General features: G+C 40.0%; 1 protein-coding gene across 1 annotated transcript in view; it reads right to left on the reverse strand.

The window, feature by feature from the left end:
* IQCM (IQ motif containing M) overlaps positions 1-21554 on the reverse strand; it is a 154554-nt gene that overhangs the window by 112961 nt on the left and 20039 nt on the right. The window contains exons 4-5 of the mRNA XM_070758155.1: positions 17352-17442; positions 13874-13944 (exon numbers count right to left, since the gene is read on the reverse strand). Coding sequence (XP_070614256.1) covers positions 13874-13944; positions 17352-17442 — 162 coding nt within the window. The remainder of the gene's footprint in view (positions 1-13873; positions 13945-17351; positions 17443-21554) is intronic.

Raw genomic sequence — 21554 nt, forward strand, 5'->3', positions numbered from 1 at the left:
AATTTCTGTTCGACACCCGAGCTCAAATTCGGGATACAAACTGAGCATCCACTAGGTGGCGCAAGAATCTCCTTGCTTCCAGTTATCTTGGCACGAAAAACAAAGTTTAAAGGCATTTGTTCGAGATGCGAGTTGATCGACTTACGAGCTCGGGTCTGGAACGAATTAAACTCATATGTCGAGGTACCACTGTATGTGGGAACGTGCTTAGAATTACGATATATCTAACTGGGCCAATGATATATATGTTATTTTACCAATGAATGCTCAAATAATTGACACAAGTAACTCATGAACGGAATGATCTCCCACTTTTCAATACAATCTATGTACTGCCATGGGAAATGTTATGTTTACATGATTTCACCCAGGTCCAGTGGGAGAATGCTCAAATGGTATTGGTTGAAGCATCTGACAGCTCCCTATAAAAGGGCTAGCTGTCACACTGCAGGCTGCTGGTTGCACAGGGAGTTGCCTAGTAGAGACGTTCCTTCAGCAGTGGGCTACGAGGCGGGACGCTAAATTGTGCTTGCAGCCGCGGCTCGTAAGTTCTTGCAGGGCCAGCATGGTTTTGCTCCTGCACCTGTGGAGGAAGCAAAATTGCACACGGGGCCGCATGTGCGCCCTTGTGTGGCAAGGGTTTTTTTTGCTTCCGTGCATGGTGAAACACAGGTGCACCTACAGCTCCATATGCGATTTTGCTTCCTCTAAAGGTGCAGCAGCAAATTCGCGTAAGCAAGAACTTACGAGCCATTCCAATCAATGGAATTGGTGGACATACGCCCAAATAGAATCCAGATTTAAAAAAGACAATCAAACACCCGGTATTCAAAAATCTATGAACCCATTAGATAAGATTCTGATAGGAAATGAAAACAAACAAATAAGCAGAATATACCAAATACTTTTAGAACAGGAAAGAATAAAAGATACGACCAAAACACCAATGATAGCGTGGGAAAAAAATCTGCAACACGCCATCCATATTGCCGACTGGGAAAGAACATGGACCACAATATCCAAAATAACCCTTTCGGCAGCATATAAGGAAAACTATTACAAATTATTCTACAGATGGTACCTCCCACCGGCGAGATTAGCAAAGATCCACCCAACGTTATCAGACTCGTGTTGGAAGTGTAAAAAGGAAAGAGGTACGTTTTTCCATATGTGGTGGTCCTGCCCCATGATACAAAAAATTTGGACAATAACTCATACTTGGCTCACAGAGATTACGAAAGAGGAAATAGAACTCACACCGGAAGCTATGCTTTTAGGAGTTTGGAGAAAACATTATTCAAAACAAACAATGCTCCTCACAACACATATTGAAACATAGAAACATAGAAGTCTGACGGCAGAAAAAGACCTCATGGTCCATCTAGTCTGCCCTTATACTATTTTCTGTATTTTATCTTAGGATGGATATATGTTTATCCCAGGCATGTTTAAATTCAGTTACTGTGGATTTATCTACCACATCTGCTGGAAGTTTGTTCCAAGGATCTACTACTCTTTCAGTAAAATAATATTTTCTCATGCTGCTTTTGATCTTTCCCCCAACTAACTTCAGATTGTGTCCCCTTGTTCTTGTGTTCACTTTCCTATTAAAAACACTTCCCTCCTGGACCTTATTTAACCCTTTAATATATTTAAATGTTTCGATCATGTCCCCCCTTTTCCTTCTGTCCTCCAGACTATACAGATTGAGTTCATTAAGTCTTTCCTGATACGTTTTATGCTTAAGACCTTCCACCATTCTTGTAGCCCGTCTTTGGACCCGTTCAATTTTGTCAATATCTTTTTGTAGGTGAGGTCTCCAGAGCTGAACACAGTATTCCAAATGTGGTCTCACCATCATTCTATATAGTGGGATCATAATCTCCCTCTTCCTGCTTGTTATACCTCTAGCTATGCAGCCAAGCATCCTACTTGCTTTCCCTACCGCCTGACTGCACTGTTCACCCATTTTGAGACTGTCAGAAATCACTACCCCTAAATCCTTTTCTTTTGAAGTATTTGCCAACACTGAACTGCCAATACAATACTCAGATTGAGGATTCCTTTTCCCCAAGTGCATTATTTTACATTTGGAAACATTAAACTGCAGTTTCCATTGCTTAGACCATTTATCTAGTAAAGCTAAATCATTTACCATATTACAGACGCCTCCAGGAATATCAACCCTATTGCACACTTTAGAGTCATCGGCAAATAGGCAAACCTTCCCTACCAAACCTTCCCCTATGTCACTCACAAATATATTAAAAAGAATAGGACCCAGAACAGATCCTTGTGGCACACCGCTTGTAACCTGACTCTGCTCAGAATACTCGCCATTAACAATAACTCTCTGATGTCTACGCTTCAGCCAGCTGCAAATCCATTGAACTATCCAGGGATTAAGTCCAATCTTCACTAATTTATCTATCAGCTCTTTATGTGGAACCGTATCAAAGGCTTTGCTGAAGTCCAGGTAGGCAATATCCACGGCACCACCTTCATCCAACACCTTTGTGACATAGTCAAAGAAATCAATGAGATTAGTCTGACATGATTTGCCTTCAGTAAAGCCATGCTGATTTGGGTCTAATAAGTTATTGTTTTTTAGGTGCTGATTTATCCTCTTTTTGAGTAGAGTCTCCATCATTTTAACTACAACTGATGTCAAGCTAACTGGCCTGTAGTTACCAGCTTCTTCTCTACTGCCCTTCTTGTGAATAGGCACAACACTGGCCATTCTCCAATCCTCAGGAACTTCTCCTGTTAACAAGGATTGGTTAAACAAATCAGTCAGGGGGGTAGCAAGGACAGATCTGAGTTCTTTAAGAACTCTGGGGTGGATGCCATCTGGACCCATTGCCTTATTTATCTTTAATCGTTCAAGTTCTTCTAAGACATCGGCTTCTAAGATCACTGGAGCTAAATCCGTACAGCTGGAAGCAATGCTATATCCCTCTATAGTATTATTTTGTAAGGTGTCTTTTGAGAAAACTGAACAGAAGTAGCTATTGAAATGGTCAGCGATCTCCTTATTCCCATTAATGCATGTATTATTCCCGGTACTAAGCTTCGTGATGCCGCAGTTTTTCTTCTTCTTATCATTAATATATCTGAAGAAGGTTTTATCCCCCTTCTTTACAGATTTGGCAATTTCTTCCTCTTTTGAGGCTTTAGCAGCATATATTATCTGTTTCGCCTCCTTCTGTCTCATTTTATATACCTCCCTATCAGCTATACTTCCAGACTCTTTATACCTCCTATAGGCAGCCTTTTTTTCATTGACTATAGCCCTTACATCATTGCTAAACCATAGCGGTTTCTTCTTCCTTTTACCTTTAGTTATTTGTCTTACATACAGTCCAGTGGCTTTTAAGATGGCCTTTTTTAATACAGTCCACTGGATGCTCGCTCCTGCCATTTTATCCCTCCCCTTTAATTCATTATCTAAATATTCTCCCATTGCATTAAAATTTGTTTTTCTGAAATCCAATACTTTGGTTGCATTATAGGATTGCTCACAATGAGTTTTTACATCAAACCACAAACATAGATGGTCACTGCAACCTAAATTTTCTCCCACCTTGACATCTGAAACCCAATTCCCATTCGTAAAAACTAAATCTAGAATATTCTCCCCTCTAGTTGGTGTCTTAACCAGCTGTGCCAGAGCTGCTCCTGTAAAGGCCTCTACTATATTCTTACTTTTGCATGTAAGGGCACTGGGGATATTCCAGTCAACATCAGGCATGTTGAAATCACCCATAACCACAATATCTCCCTTTACTGCCATTTGGGTAATTTCATCCACCATCTTGTTGTCATATTCCTCGGATTGCCCTGGAGGCCTATAGATCACCCCAATTCTAATGACAGAACCTTCTTTATTTTGCATGCAAATCCAGAGAGTCTCTAGATCTTGACATGTATTTTGAATTAGTGTTGTTTTTAGACTTTCTTTAATATAAATGGCTACTCCACCTCCCCTTCTCTCTATTCTATCCTTCCTATACAGTGTATATCCTGGTATGGATATTTCCCATTCATTAGAATCCTTAAACCATGTCTCAGTTATGGCAACCAGGTCCAAATTATCTCTAGATATTATGGCCATTAATTCACAGAGCTTGTTGCTCAAGCTTCGAGCATTTGTGCACATTACCCGAAGAACATTATTTTCGTTATTAGTTTGCCCCTTATCATCAACAACTACATCTATATTATTTGCAGCTCCCTTTTCATAAGCTTCCAAAAACTGCTTTATCCTCATTGGTTACACCGCCACGAGAATTGCGATAGCACAACTCTGGAAAAGTGATCAGATACCAACGGAAGATTTAATTATAGATAAGATATATGCATGTGTAGAGATGGACGAATTCACGAACTCAATTAAGGGAAATAAATTAATAGAATCAAAAAGAACATGGCAAAAATGGCACGAATGGGTTCAAAAGAGAACATAAAAGAACTTACGAGCCACCACCATGAGCTCAATTTAGCGTTTCAGCTCATAGCCCACCACTGCGTTCCTTTGAAGTCTTCTCTTGTCGTTATTGGTCTGTAGTCATTCAGTTCCTTGAGGGCTTCTTCGGCACTGGGATGATGGTGGAGCATTTGAAGCAAGAAGGGACATAGCACATCTCTAGTGATTTGTTGAAGAGTTGGGTGAAGATGAGGGCCAATTGGTCAGCACAGACGTTTAAGCAAGAAGGAGTTACCTTGTCTGGGCCTGGTGCGTTTGTTTGTTTGTTTGTTTGTTTGTTTATTATTTATTTTGTCCAATACAAATTGAAAGTTAAAGAGAATAAAAACATGTAGTAGTAAATATCAGGGAAGGGATAGAAGAAGATATATGAGAATAGAATACATCAATGAAGAGTAGAGGAAAGGATATTTGAATGGGAGAAAAGCTATATAAAATATAGGAGAGACAATTGGACAGGGGACGGAAGGCACACTGGTGCACTTATGCTTGCCCTTTACTGAACCTCTGAGGAATCTGGAGAGGTCAACTGTGGAAAGTCTAAGGGAAAAATGTTGGGGGTTGGGGGTTGACACCACGGAGTCTGGTAATGAGTTCCATGCTTCAACAACTCGATTGCTAAAGTCATATTTTTTACAGTCAAGTTTGGAACGGTTGATATTAAGTTTGAACCTGTTGCGTGCTCTTGTGTTATTGTGATTGAAGCTGAAGTAGTTGTTAACAGGCAGGATGTTGCAGCATATGATCTTGTGAGCAATACTGAGATCATGTTTAAGGCGTCGTAGTTCTATGCTTTCTAGACCCAGGATTGTAAGTCTAGTTTCGTAGGGTATTCTGTTTTGAGTGGTGGAGTGAAGGGCTCTTCTAGTGAAGTATCGTTGGACATTTTCTAGGGTGTTGATGTCTGAAATTCGGTGTGGCTTCCAGACAGGGGATCTGTATTCGAGGATGGGTCTGGTGAACGTTTTGTAAGGTCTGGTGAATAGTGTGAGATTGCCAGAGCAGAAGCTACGTAGGATCAGGTTGACAATTTTAGAAGCCTTTTGGGTGATATTGTTGCAGTGGGCTTTGGCACTGTCTGTGAAATAGATCTTGCACTTCCTTTTCTGTGATCACCAGGGTTGGGAATCCAATGATATGGGGTCAGATGTAGGAGGTTTGGCTGTTGTTGATGTGTCTGGGTTGGAGGTTGTGAAGATAGGTGGTTGTAGTTTACTTTCAAACCTGAAATAGAACACGTTCAGGTCATCTACCTGTTGCTGATTTCCTTCAGCTTGGGAAGAAGGTTTGTTCTAACCATGATGTTTTTAAGAGTTTTCCACATGATTCCTGGTTCATTTGTTGAGAATTGATTCCTTAATTTTTCGGAGTAACTTCTTTTTGCTGCTCTGATCTCCCTTGTTAATACATTTCTGGCCTGATTGTACAACATTCTATCACCTTTTCTGTAGGCTTCCTCTTTGGTATGACATAACTGCTTAAGTTTAGCTGTGAACCAAGTTTTATTGTTACTGTATATTCACAAGTTCCTAGTCAGTACATATAGGTCTTCACAGACCTGACATATGATGTTACAGTATCTGTGAGTTCATCTAGGTCTGCAGTGGTATCTTCAAAAATATTCCAGTCCATGCAGTCAAAGCAAGCCTGTAGATTTAACTTTGCCTCTTCAGTCCAGGTCCTCACTGATTTAATTGTTTGTTTTGCGGCTATAAATCTTTATCTGTAAGCAGATACAAGGTGAATCATGCAATGATCAGAGTGGCCCATAGCTGCTCATGGTAAGGACCAATAAGCATCTTTTAGTGTGGAATAGCAGTTGGTCTAAGTATTCTTGCCCACTTTCTTGCCCACAACTTTGCACAGCTAAAACTCAACAGTATTAAAAGGGATGTGGATATATTGCAGACAGAGGTGGGTTGCTCCCAGTTCAGGCTGGTTCTTTAGAACCGTTAGTGGAAATTTCCCCTTGCTTGAAGAACCGGGAGCAATTGCCAGTTGGCCACGCACCTAAACTAGCTTTCTCCGCAGCGCCATAGGCTCTGCCCTCTTGTTTTTGGGTTCTGCACATGCGCAGAAGCTTGGTTTCAGAACCAGTAGCAAGGTAAGTGTTCTGCCGGCATGTTTCAACCGCCCGTAATTACAGGGTAATTAGTCCAGGAAGACACACACCACATGATAAAAGGAAAACCCAAAAGTTTTTATAAACAGAAAAACAGAAACAGCTCCCTTTTTAAATGTCAAAGGGATTTTCTGGTACACACAAGGCACAGGTTAAATGCAATCCAATTGCTCACCCAATAACTGGGAAATTGAGTCCAATTCTAAAGTCCAGAGAGTCCACACACAATCTTGAACAGCACAAAAACCACGATCTTGACAAAACAATGAATCAGATAAACTGCCATGAGGCTAAAACACCAAGCTGCACTTTTATCTGTAGCACTAATTACTGGAGCCCCACCCAACCACAGGTGGCCTCATTTTCTCTTGTAATAATCCTTCAGTTGTTGTCTCCTATGCATCACTCTACGCATGCGTGGATGTGTCATTAATTCTTGTTCAGAATCCAGGGGTGATACAGATGATTGATCTCCTCCTGGGCTGTCTGCCAAACTCCCCTCTTCCCTGTCACTCATGCTTCCTTGGTCAGAGGAGGCTTCTTCAGCAGATTCCATCGGGAGCAAAACAGGCCTGTGGCATGTGGATGTTTCCCCCCATATCCACCTGCACATTCCTTAGGGCAGGAGCTGGGCCAGAGCTAACTACAACAGTAAGTTAGAAACCACCCCTGATTGCAGATGAATAGAATAATCCACTAATTTCAATGGAAGATCTAATTCCATTTCTATTTTTCCCTTCATATATGTTTATACCATATCAACTGAATTCAACAACAGATGCCAAAATGCAATTCCTCCAATGGAAAACACTTTCTAAAACAATTATGGCTATGCTACTTTAACTTCTGAGCCTAGTGACTGAACCCCTTTATTTGGCATTTCTGATATAAACTGTTAAAAAAAAAAAACTAAAAAAAAAGGAGTCCCACATAAGAACACTTTGTACTGATTTATGGTACATGAAAGCAATTTCACCTTACACAATAAGAATGAAAAAGATATGGATTGCTTGCAGTAAAAGAACCCAAAGTAATCAGCACCTCTACCAATGAACAATGTAAAGCAGGCCCAGAAAAGCCCTTGTTTCTTAGGCCAATTTTCGGTTGCTAGGATATTATTCCTGTAAAGGTGCAATTTTATTTGCCCAAGCCTCTACATGTTGAGAAGCAGTATATTGCTGAATAAAAGTTTTGAGGGGAGCAATAGCAGGGAAGCTATAATGCCTTCAGGCTCTGCTTCTAGAAGTTTCAGGGAGGGATGTATGATTAACCACTGAATGAAAGATAAGGTAGATCTCCAAATATATTCTTATTCCTCCAGGGACATAAGTATGAAAAACAAACTCCATTAATCTGGTGCAGGTTGTAATATACTGGTGAAGAATGTTGATATTTGTTTCAGAAAATTAGTTTTAAAACATCTGATTTAGAATGGTTCCTTCTTTTATTTTTAATCTAGAAAGCTTAGAACTACGGCGCCTAAAACACGATTTAAGTATTGCCCACAGAATCATATGCTGCAACGTCCTACCGGTCAGTGACTACTTCAGCTTCAACCGCAACAACACAAGAGCACGCAACAGATTCAAACTTAATATTAACCGCTCCAAACTTGACTGTAAAAAATATGACTTTAACAATCGAGTTGTCGAAGCGTGGAACTCATTACCGTACTCAATAGTGTCAACCCCTAACCCCCAACATTTCTTCCTTAGACTCTCCACGATTGTCCTCTCCAGGTTCCTAAGAGGCCAGTAAGGGGCATACATAAGTGCACTAGTGTGCCTTTCGTCCCCTGTCCAATTGTCTTTCCTTTATCTCATATATCATATATATTTTCTTCCTTTCATATATCTTCTCCTCTATTTTTACATATTATCTTTATATATATTACTTCATGTCTATTCTCTTCCATATGTATTGTGTATTGGACAAATGAATAAATAATAATAAATATTTTTCAATAAAAAAGCCATCAAACATATTTAGCTAATGGTGCAATATTGAAGGGAAGCTCTTGTGTGTTTATCCTCTTTAAAATGTACCAGACAGACAGAACATAGAATAAAGCTTCTGAAAGATCACTCACAAAGGTTTGCTTTTCAGGGTTGATATCACAAGCAATTAGCTTGACATTTAATAAATGAGATTTCTAAAAACTGCTAAAGCTGACTTAACAGACAAACTGAACAACCTTGTTTTGTTCTTTAATGCAGTTGCATTGTAGCACATTTTATGCAAAATGTCTTTGCCAAGTCATGTTTTAATCATTTGTGGGCATGAAATATTTAAATAAACAACTATTGTATATATTAAAACTGCTCTGCTGTTTATTTAGAGCATATTTTGACGACACAGCTTGCCATACAACAGGAAATACATTTCCATATCCAAATTAATTTGTCTGCATATGTTGTAAATAACTGATCTCACTGAGTCATAACAAATTATTGCATTTTAAAACATAAATCAAATAATAAAAAGAGCGAAAATGCAATATTCATTATAATCTTCCTGCACAAAGAATACAGTATGTAATTACACATTAGTAAGTAGAATGACAGTTTATTTTAGCAAAAATATGAAGATCACAGTATCACTTAAAAAACTACAGTAGCATGTATTACACATACCTATGATTAGATTTCTAATTCTCCACAATTTATATTATGGGTGGCCAGTTTCTGCATTGACAGAATAAAAACCTATTTATTCTGCATAAAGTTATAGTTTTGTAAGAATAAAATACAAAACATAACGTACAAACATTCAATTAAATCTTATTTTATTTATTCTTTGAATAAATCTTTTTTTTCCCCCTATGGATCAAATAATCTCAGTATGAATGGTAAGAGCCATACTTCTTAGCACATCATTTAGCGCATGCTGCAAATCAGTCATTTTGTCAGCCAATCACATGGCACCATTTGAAAACAAAACCAGACGTACCATATTTTTCTGTGTATAAGATGCTACTTTTTCTTTAAAATATTTACTTGAAAATAGAGGAGTGTCTTCTACACAGGAGGCCCAGAGAGGAAGGCCTGGCCCATCCCAATCCTCCAGCTGTGCCAGACGAACCTCTATCTTATATGCAGCTCTATCATTCCTCTCTATTGTAGTTGTTTCCTGTATTATATTGTGACTCTAGGTTTCATTTCTATTATTCCTGTGATGCATTTTCTTTTTTTGTATTACTCACTCTCTGATAAGATGGCTTCTGCCCAGTGATTTATTTATTTATTTATTTATTTATTTTATTTTGTCCAATAAACAATTAGGGTTTTAGTGGGTATATATATACAGTGTTCCCTCGATTTTCACGGGTTCGAACTTCGCGGAAAGTCTATACCACGGTTTTTCAAAAATATTACTTAAAAAAAATACTTTGCGGGTTTTTTCCCTATACCACGGTTTTTCCCACCCGATGACGTCATATGTCATCGCCAAACTTTCGTCTGCCTTTAACTGCATTTGTTGGAATCTATATTTATATATGTTAGTCAGGTTTATTAGGATGTCAGGCTCTGGACAACCTAGATTGGGATAAAACTTTAGGTATCACTAAAAGATGCGGTAATGTCTACTTCTGTACTTATATTCCTATTATAGTTTCCTTAAAACCTTAGTTGGACATCTTTGAAGCAATTAACCTTGCATGGCCTAGATTAAATTTTCTAAATTTATTCTTTATGGATTTGCCCCATTTAAAAGTGATGCCATTGTAGGCAATTTTATCCAGAGTGTTATGAAATTGCATACATGTCTATTGAGCAAAAGATGAAACCCAGTCTCCTTTTTTTTATAATTAGTCCTTTCAGTAAAAACAATGAACTTCCCCACATGCAAAATTTTTCATTCCTCATCTATCAGGTCAAATACTTTACCCAATATATCATAAATGCAACTAAAGCCCAGTTTTACTATGTTAATACTATTTTATTCAAGATCTAATCAAAAGACTACTTGCCAGCCAACTATTTTATTTTCTATAATCCATCAACAATGTGGTACACATAGTTAGTGCTATATACTACCCTGTTCATCTATGCACATGTGTATAAATATTCTTTAATATATTTTACATACCGTATTTTTCGCTCCATAAGACGCAGTTTTTTTCCTCCCAAAGTAGGATGAAAAATCAGCCTCGTCTTATGGAGCGAAGATGCAGGCAGGGAGGGGGGGGAGGCTGCGAATTCGGAAGCGCCATCCCGCCGGCCGGCTGGCTGGCTAGCTGCTGCCTGGCCCACCGTTCCCCGTAAGCTACGCCCGTGAGCAGGCGTGCACCCCCAAATACACCCGAGCGCCCTTTTCCACGGGCGCGTGCTCCCCATCCCCCTGCCAGCCCGCGGGGAGGTGGGCGGGGGCGGGGAGGTGTGGCAATAGGAGTAAAGGGAGCCGCGGCCGCCCCTGCCTCCCCACGGTGCCTCCGGCCAAATGCGCCCCTGGCTTCTCCACGCTGCCCTATTGCCCGCCCGAACCGCCTCCTCTGCCACCTCCTGCGTTTGGGCGCGATCTGCCTCCTCTCCTCTGCTGCCTCCTCCTGCCTTGGGGCGCAATCTGCCCCCTCTCCAACGTCGCTGCCTTCTGCCTTGGGGCGCGATTCGCCCCCTCTCCTCCTCCGCTGCCGCCTTCTGCCTTGGGGCGCGATTCGCCCCCTCTCCTCCTCCGCCGCCGCCTTCTGCCTTGGGGCGCGATTCGCCCCCTCTCCTCCTCCGCCGCCCCCTGCCTTGGGTGAGCAATCCGGGAGTCCGGGACAGGGTGGCTTTACGCCATGAAGAGAAAACGGCCGACTTTTCCCTGCTGCCGGAGCCGTTTCCTCTTCATGGCGCAAAGCCACACAGTCCCGGACTCCGGGATTGCTCGCCCAAGGCAGGAAGCGGCGGAGGAGAGGGGGCGGATCGCGCCCCAAGGCAGAAGGCGGCGGCGGCGGAGGAGAGGGGGCGAATCGCGCCCCAAGGCAGAAGGCAGCCATCTGCCCAGACAGAAAGGAAACAAGAGAGAGAAAGTGAGAAGAAGAGAGAGAAAGAGGGGGGGAGAGAGAGAAAGAGAGAGGGGGAGAGAGAGAAAGAGAGGGAGAGGGAGAAAGAGAGTGGGAGAGGGGGGAGAGATAGCAAGAGAGGGAGAGAGAGAAAGAGAGAGGGAGAGGGGGGAGAGAGAGGGAGAGGGGGGGAGAGATAGCAAGAGAGAGAGAGAAAGAGAGAGGGAAAGGGGGAGAGAGGGGGGAGAGAAAGAGAGAGGGAGGGAGAGAGAGAGAGGAGAGAAAGAAAGAGGAGAGAGAGAAAGGAAGAGAAAGAAAGAAAGAGGGATAGAAAGAGAGAATGAGAGATGCTCAGTGAGCCTTTCTTTGAAGTTGCCTTTCTTTCTTTCTTTCTTTCCTTCTTTCTTTTTCTCTCTTGCTCTCTTGCTCTTTCATTCTTTTTTCTTTCTCTTGCTTTCTTTCTCTCCTTCCTTCCCTCATTCCATTTCTTTCATTCCCCCTCTCTATTTTTATTTCTCTTTCATTTTCTTTCTTTCTCTCTTTCTTGCTTTCTTTCTTGCTCTTTTTCTTTCTCTCTTTTACCTTCCCTTCCTCTATTTCTTCTTTTCTTTCTCCTTCCTACCTTCTTCCCTCCCTCCCTTCAGTCCTTCCTCTCTTACTCTCCCCTTTCATAAGTTTCCTTGCTTCCTTCCTCTGTTCCTGTCCCTTCCCCCTTTCTTTCTTTCTTTCCTTCCTTCCTTCCTTTCCTCCCTCCATTTCTTGCTTTCCTTTTCCTTCCTCCCTTCCTCCCTTCTTCCCTCCCTCCCTCCCTTCTTTCACTCCTTCCTCTCTTCCTCTCCCCTTTTTGGCTCAAAATATTTTTTTTCTATTTTCCTCCTCTAAAATCTAGGTGCGTCTTATCAGCAGGTGCGTCTTATAGAGCGAAAAATACGGTATACATGCTAAAAAGATAAACTCAATTTTTGGTTGTAGATAAGCATTCCACTATTTCCTATACATTTTATGGCATAATGCAGTTTACTTGATGCTGAAACATTGTGAATCAAGCATTTCATAAGGATGTTTCATTTCAAATTGCGAGGAGAGGAGAGGAGAAGAGAGGAGAGGAGAGAAGAAAATAGAATTACATCCCTTTGCTATATTACTGTTATCAAATAAATATACTGTATGTTCCCAAGTACTGTTAAAAGTATAAAGCTGTACATATATGAAGAGCTTTCTAATACAGTGATCCCCCGGGTATTGCGATCCCGATCATTGCGAAATGGCTATATGGCGATTTTTCAACCCGGAAGTCAAAACACCATCTGCGCATGCGTGCCCTTTTTTTCTATGGCCACGCATGTGTAGATGGCGCCGGGCAGATCAGCTGCTGGGCGGCTTCCCTGGGTCTTCCCCCTCTTGCTGGCGGGAGGGCGAGCGGGGGGCATCAGCGAGGAGTTTCCCCACCGCCCACGCAAACTCCTCGCTGCTGCCGCGCCCGCCGCTTGTCTTGTCCGCCGCCTGCCTGCCCGCGCGCCCGCCCTTCGCCCGCCCACGCCGTTCGCTCGCGCCGCTTCCCAGCTGAGTCCTGAAGCGAATTGGCTTCAGGACTCAGCTGGGAAGCGGCGTGAGCGGCGCGAGCGAACAGCTTGTCCGCCGCCTGCCTGCCCGTGCGCCCGCCGCTTGCCCGCCCTTCGCCCGCCCACGCTGTTCGCTCGTGCCGCTTCCCAGCTGAGTCCTGAAGCGAATTGGCTTCAGGACTCAGCTGGGAAGCGGCGCGAGCAAGCGGCGTGGGCGGGGCGAAGGGGCGGGGTGAGCGGCAGCGAGGAGTTTGCGTGGGCGGTGGGGAAACCCCAGCGCCGCTTCCCAGCTGAGTCCCCTTCCCAGGAACCCCAATCTTCGGCTCCTCGCTAGCGCTGCGGAAGTAAAAACACCATCTGCGCATGCGCAGATGGTGTTTTTACTTCCGCAGCGCTACTTCGCGAAAAACCGATCATTGCGAGGGGTCCTGGAACTGAACCCTCGCAATGATCGGGGGATCACTGTATATACGCTATATTCTTGTAGGTTGTAGAATTATTTATATATTGCAATAAAACTATTAAAATTCCCACCAAGAAAGGAGACACCGACCTATAAATATTAAAACCTACAATAACATAAGGCTCATGTTGCCATAAATACATTTTCTTCCTGCAGAGAGAAATATTCTTAAATGGATTAACAGAGTGCAGTTATATTATATTAAATTATGGTTATTACAGTTTGGACACAATCATTAAAAATAACAAAGATTTACCCTTGCTGTTTTTTGGAATCCATGATTTTTCAGGATCTGTTACCGTGGAAAATCCAAGTAAGTTACTACCACTACATTAAAAAAAAAAAAAAAATCTGTGTCATTTCATTTAAACATTTTTCCAAGTAATTTGATCAGAGGAATAACAAAATAAAACAATTTATTATGCAGAAAACAGTTGAGGTCAATCTGTCTATCTGTCTATTTCTCCATCATTCTATTTTAAAATTGGGTGTTTCAGAAGCAAAGAGAAAGCCATTACAGTAGTACCTCTAGATACAAGCTGCTCCACATGCGAGTATTCCAAGTTACGAGCCGCGACGCAAGCAAAATTTCTGTTCGACACCCGAGCTCAAATTCGGGATACGAGCCGAGCTTCCACTAGGTGGCACAAGAATCTCCTTGCTTCCAGTTATCTCGGTGCGAAAAACAAAGTCTAAAGACATTCGTTCGAGATGCGAGTTGATCGACTTATGAGCTCCGGTCTGGAACGAATTAAACTCGTATGTCGAGGTACCACTGTATTTGAAACAACTAGAACTTTGCAATTATTTTACAGCTGTAATGGGCTTTACAGATTGATTTTTGCAAACATGCAGTGTAAAAAAAAAGGCTGGACAATGCCTTATGTAACAAGGGACTACTTAAAAGCATCTGTCCATCCTCCTTTGCATGAACTATTGATAATTTTGTGAAGGAAAAGTTGTATGAGCCATATGGGCAATCCCTTCTGTACAAGAGGGGAGTTGGCTGAGCAGACTGATTTGTGATCTGTTCCAGAACAGCACATCAAAATCACCTTCTAGTTTGTTTAGGATTCAAAGCAGAAACCCCAGTTAAAACATGGCAGCAAGCTCACATGAAAATGCTGCCTGGCTATAGACAATAAAGCCAAACATTAAAGTAAACCGCATAGTGTATGCTTTTGTAAAATATTAATTTTTCATTCACGTTCTTCTGCCAGTAAAGTTTAGGATAAGTCATGCAGGGTAAATTATGACATTAAAAGTTTTAAGAGAATTACAGTTGCATGGAATCAATTTTAATATGCATGTTTATATCACAAAGGTAATTTTACACAAACTGGACAGAGTTCAACCCAAAATTAAATTGTATACTTCTAGGCATGTATTTTAACTGGTGCACCAGTTGTGGCCCTATTTGGACAGGGATTCATTGTTCACAGTCGCTCATTTATTTATTTATTTATTTATTTATTTATTTATTTATTTTGTCCAATACACAGTGAGGGTTTTAGTGGGTATATATCTATATACATAGTAAAATACATGATGAAGGTTATAGAGGAGATACTCATAGTAAAATATATCTAAGAAATAATAGAAAAGAAGGTATAGTAATAGAACATATCAATGAAAGAATAGAAGAAGAGATATAGGAATAGAAGAAAGGTACAGGAGATATAGGAGAGCAATAGGACAGGGGACGGAAGGCACTCTAGTGTACTTGTACTCGCCCCTTACTGACCTCTTAGGAATCTGGATAGGTCAACCGTAGATAATCTAAGGGTAAAGTGTTGGGGGTTTAGGAATGACACTATGGAGTCCGGTAATGAGTTCCACGCTTCGACAACTCTGTTACTGAAGTCTTATTTTTTACAGTCAAGTTTGGAGTGGTTAATATTAAGTTTAAATCTGTAGTGTGCTCTTGTGTTGTTGTGGTTGAAGCTGAAGTAGTTGCCGACAGGCAGGACGTTGCAGCATATGATCTTGTGGGCAATACTTAGATCTTGTTTAAGGCATCTTAGTTCTAAACTTTCTAGGCCCAGGATTGAAATTCTACTCGTAGGGTATTCTATTTCGAGTGGAGGAGTGAAGGGCTCTTCTGGTGAAGTATCTTTGGACATTTTCAAGGGTGTTAATGTCTGAGATGCGATATGGGTTCCAAACAGATGAGCTGTATTCGAGGATGGGTCTGGCAAAAGTTTTGTAAGCTCTGGTAAGTAGTGTGAGATTGCCAGAGCAGAAGCTACGTAGGATTAGATTTACAACTCTTGAAGCCTTCTTGGCTATATTGTTGCAGTGGGCTTTGGCACTTAAATCTTTTGTTATTAGTATACCAAGGTCTTTAACCGAGTGGGGATTATCTGTGATAATTTGATTATTCAGTTCGTATTTGGAGTTCAGATTCTTCTTCCCAGTGTGTAGGACAGAGCATTTGCTAGTTGAGCATTTGCTCATGCCCTCATCACCTCGAGGTTCGATTACTGCAACGCTCTCTACATGGGGCGACCTTTGAAAAGTGTTCGGAAACTTCAGATCGTGCAGAACGCAGCCACGAGAGCCATCGTGGGGCTTCCAAGATTCGCCCACGTTTCTGCAACATGTGGCTTGCACTGGCTGCCAATCAGTTTCCGGTCACAATTCAAAGTGTTGATTATGACCTTTAAAGCCCTACATGGCATTGGACCAGAGTACCCCTGGGACCGCCTGCTACTGCACGAATCCCAGCGACCAATAAGGTCCCACAGAGTTGGTCTTCTCCAGGTCCCGTCGACTAAATAAACAATGTCATTTGGCGGGCCCCAGGGGAAGAGCCTTCTCTGTGGCAGCCCCGCCCTCTGGAATCAACTCCCCCCGGAGATTAGAACTGCCCCCACCCTCCCTGTCTTTCGTAAACTACTCAAGACTCACTTATACCGCTAGGCATGGGGGAGTTGAGACACCTTTCCCCCAGGCTTTTTTATATTTTGTTTTATGTTTGGTATGAATGTGTTGTTTGGCTTTTTAAACTATGATAGGGTTTTATATGCTTTTTTAATATTAGATTTGTTCTACTATAATATTGTTTTTATTATTGTTGTGAGCTGCCCCGAGTCTTCGGAATGGGGCGGCATACAAATCTAATAAATTATTATTATTATTATTATTATTATTATTATTATTAACTTGCAAAACAGAGTTAATTAGCAGAATGCAAAAGTTTAACTGTATGGTTCGTGCCAAATGTATAGCATTTTCTTTAGATTATCATTTAATCACAGAAAAACTATATAGAACTTTTCCTTTGATTTTATTAAAAATGTTTTATTGAGTGAAAATCCTTTTGGACTGTAGCAACACAACTTTAATAGATGGAACCATATAGAAATCTGAGAAGTCGTGCTAACTGGAAAAATTGATTTCATCACTATAAACAGAATGGATAATATTCTTTGGGTATCATAAATTACAGTACAACAATTTTTGAAACTGCCTAAGGGATCCTTTCATTATCTTTTCTTGACAAATGCAAAAAACACGTGGAAATTAAAGAGGTCGTCAGTATAAGGATGATACAGAGTAAAATACATTTCCTTTCCTGCATTCATAGAATTGTAGGAAAATAGAAAACAATCCATTGGTTATGTAAAATAAAATAAAAATGTAAATCTGTCATTAAGCACTGTGAGCTAATAAGATCATCGTAAAGTAAAAATCATGTATTAATTGCTATTTCAGCAATTTAAAAACATTACCTAAGTGAAGGTAGTTCATCTTTTTTCTTTGCTGCCATAGCACGACCCACTGATTCAACTTTTCTATATACCTCACTTAGCCACAGTCTCTCTATGAAAATCAAAAAAACAGGAAGCCTGTTAGGAATAATTAAAATTAATGGGAGGACTGCAAATGAAGTATGTAATTTCATTCTCTCTTGGAAAGGATGTAAGACATTTTGGAAGAAACTGCTGGCATAAAAATACATATTGTTCAAATAGGCAATTCGCATATGCAACTGTATAATTAACTGGATTCAAGCCACTAAGGCCTTACACTCATTCTCTCTCTCTTTCTCTTTTTCAGAATAAAACAAGCCACATTTGAAAACAGGCCTTGGATGCATGCTTGAAGTCCGTGTTTTTAAGAGGCAAAACCGTATAAAAATTGGGGAGACTTCAACAACATGCGCACATGAAAAGAACTCCTTCTGTTCTCTTCCCACATAGAAAAGAAAGAATTCCAAGTGGAAAATTACTTCAAGCTATCATGTAATGTTGCAAATTTCAGAGTATTGATGAAATTCATAGCAAATCAACCTTATCCTACCTCCAATTCACATACGATTGCTAACTATTGAAGCAATCTTTATCTTTTTTTTTGGTGAAAGCCAGACTGATTGTATTCATGTACTATGTACTTAATGTATGTCCCACTAAATTCAAAGAGGATACTTTCAAAGTAACTGCATACAATAAGTTCCATCTGGGGAACAAACAGCTGTAATACTCTCCATGTGCTTTACCTAAGAATAGAAGAGAATAGAAGAGAAAACACAAAACAAAAAAATACAAATTGGGCTAAACATGACATTTCCCTGTCCGTCCGTCCCGTGTGTGTGTGTGTGTGTGTGTGTGTGTATACGTATATGTATATTTGTTTTTGTTGTTTTCAAATATACATATACATATACACAGGCAGGCAGGAAGGCAGGCAGAGATAGATAGTTATCTCTATCTCTACTATAACTCTATCTATTTATTTATTTATCTATCTATCTACCTATCTATTTATCTATCTATCTCAATGAATGGAATGAACTGGAAGAAATAGTAGCAATATTATATGTATATGTATATACATATGCATATATTTGTAGGCAGGCACACAGGCAGGCAGGAAGGCAAGCAGATATAGATAGATATCTCTATCTCTACTATAACTCTATTTATTTATCTATCTATCTACCTATCTATTTATCTATCTATCTCAATAAATGGAATGAACTGGAAGAAATAGTAGCAATATTATATGTATATGTATATACATATGCATATATTTGTAGGCAGGCACACAGGCAGGAAGGCAGGCAGAAATAGATAGATATCTCTATCTCTACTATAATTCTATCTATTTATCTATCTATCTATCTATCTATCTATCTCAATGAATGGAATGAACTGGAAGAAATAGTAGCAATATTATATGTATATGTATATACATATGCATATATTTGTAGGCAGGCACACAGGCAGGCAGGAAGGCAAGCAGATATAGATAGATATCTCTATCTCTACTATAACTCTATTTATTTATCTATCTATCTACCTATCTATTTATCTATCTATCTCAATAAATGGAATGAACTGGAAGAAATAGTAGCAATATTATATGTATATGTATATACATATGCATATATTTGTAGGCAGGCACACAGGCAGGAAGGCAGGCAGAAATAGATAGATATCTCTATCTCTACTATAATTCTATCTATTTATCTATCTATCTATCTATCTATCTATCTCAATGAATGGAATGAACTGGAAGAAATAGTAGCAATATTTATAGGTACTGTTAATATAAAGTAACTTTACAATTATTAATCATGATTGTAATAAAGAGGGAAAGGAGGGAAAGGCCTGACAATTATATGACTTTTAAAAATTGCTCCCAATTTACTTTTATCTCTTTATTGAAAAAAAATAGACCTTGTATTAAATGTAAATAACAAATACCAATAAATCCTTGTCGCAAATCAAGTGAGATATGCCCCAAATACTGAAAACTATGAGGGATAAAAACACTGCTAGCACACAATTATTCATCCAAAATTATACTAATATTCCTATTAATCTCACCCAAATCTGTGGCAATGGTTGGAAAAGTCCAACAAAGTGAATTCATGTTCCGAACTGAGCCTCCAAGAAGGTATAACACTAACTTTCTCCCAAAGGTACTTTTTCAAAAGGCAACTGGAGTTTGATTTTCCTTGGGGACATTGCGCTGCTCATCCAAGAACCGCCTTCTGCTGCACGAATCCCAGCGACCAGTTAGGTCCCACAGAGTGGGTCTTCTCTGGGTCCCGTCAACTAAACAATGCCGCTTGGCAGGACCCAGGAGAAGAGCCTTCTCTGTGGCGGCCCTGGCCCTCTGGAACCAACTCCCCCCAGAAATTAGAATTGCCCCCACCCTCCTTGCCCACCTCTGCCGCCAGGCATGGGGGAATTGAGATTCCCTTTCCCCCTAGGCCTTTACAATTTTATGCATGATATGTCTGTATGTATGTTTGGTTTTTATATTAATGGATTTTTAATCATTTGTAGTATTGGATTATTATTGTACGTTGTCTTATTATTGCTGTTAGCCGCCCCGAGTCTCCAGAGAGCGGCGGCATGCAAATCTAATAGGTAGGTAGGTAGGTAGGTAGGTAGGTAGATAGATAGATAGATAGATAGATAGATAGATAGATAGATAGATAGATAGATAGATAGATAGATAGACAGATAGACAGATAGATAAGAAGCTTCTTCAGTTCTGACTGAATGATAGAGAATGGAAGGATTTATATTCCCTGCACTCTTTCTGAGAATAGTCTAGGCAACTTGGAGGTTTATCTAGCTCTTCCAAGTGGCCTCAATGAATCTCAGAAAGAGTCCTAATGACCAGATGACTGCAGGGAATTTAAATCCTTCCATTCAGTCAGAACTGAAGAAGCTTCTTGGGTGAGAAGTGGAATGTCTTCAAGTAAAACCAAAAGTCCAATTGCGTCTTGGAAATGCACCTTTGGGACAACCATGATCTGGGTAACTAAGAGTCTCCATAGGCACTAACTTTATTGCTATTCTTTGAATTTCCAAAATTATGCACCCTTATTTAAAACACAAAGAAAGAAAGAGAGAGATCAGGACAAAAATACCCATTTGGAGTTATCCATAAACAGTACTTTTCATTTTGTTATATTGACATCTGTGATTACATATTCAGCTGAGCTAGACAGTAACACAGTTTCTCAGTTGTACTTTGACTTATCTTTTTTTGTACATGATAAAGCAAAAAAAAAAAAATGACATTATGGAACATTTTCAATTTTACCCATTCCTAGCAAATATCCCTCTGTGATAAAATTCTAATGAAAAGGTGTTTAAAAAAAAAAAGAATGATTTAACAATTTACTCCTATACAGTAGATTATTTCCAAAGTATTGCTATTCTACGACACACAGTTAGGATTTATATGTCAGGGTTATTTCTATTTGATTCTTTGAAAAAGAAATAGTAGCTGGCTATTTCTGTATGAATAATATAATAATGTGGAATGAAAATCCATTCTTAAAGAAGCAGTTTCTTGAATTCATAGAACTAAATGAAGATGCTTACATTCACATAATAACGAGAGAGCTGCTACTGCAGTCAAGATTAATGTTTACAATTCTATAGAATGAATTAAAATTATTTGTAATAAGTTTATTTTTATGGTGCTTGATTTATTTCATAATTTTCTACAATGATGATTCTTTTTAATATCTTTGTGACTGACATAGGGGAAGGTTTGGTAGGGAAAGTTTGCCTATTTGCTGATGACTATAAAGTGTGCAATAGGGTTGATATTCCTGGAGGGGTCTGTAATATAGTAAATGATTTAGCTTTACTAGATAAATAGTCAAAGCAATGGAAACTGCAGTTTAATGTTTCCAAATGTAAACTAATGCACTTGGGGAAAAGGAATCCTCAATCTGAGTATTGTATTGGCAGTTCTGTGTTAGCAAAAACTTCAGAAGAGAAGGATTTAGGGGTAGTGATTTCTGACAGTCTCAAAATGGGTGAGCAGTGTGGTCGGGCGGTAGGAAAAGCAAGTAGGATGCTTGGCTGCATAGCTAGAGGTATAACAAGCAGGAAGAGGGAGATTGTGATCCCCTTATATAGAGCGCTGATGAGACCACATTTGGAATACTGTGTTCAGTT

Source organism: Erythrolamprus reginae, chromosome 7, assembly GCF_031021105.1.
Source record: "Erythrolamprus reginae isolate rEryReg1 chromosome 7, rEryReg1.hap1, whole genome shotgun sequence".
Taxonomy (NCBI): domain Eukaryota; kingdom Metazoa; phylum Chordata; class Lepidosauria; order Squamata; family Dipsadidae; genus Erythrolamprus; species Erythrolamprus reginae.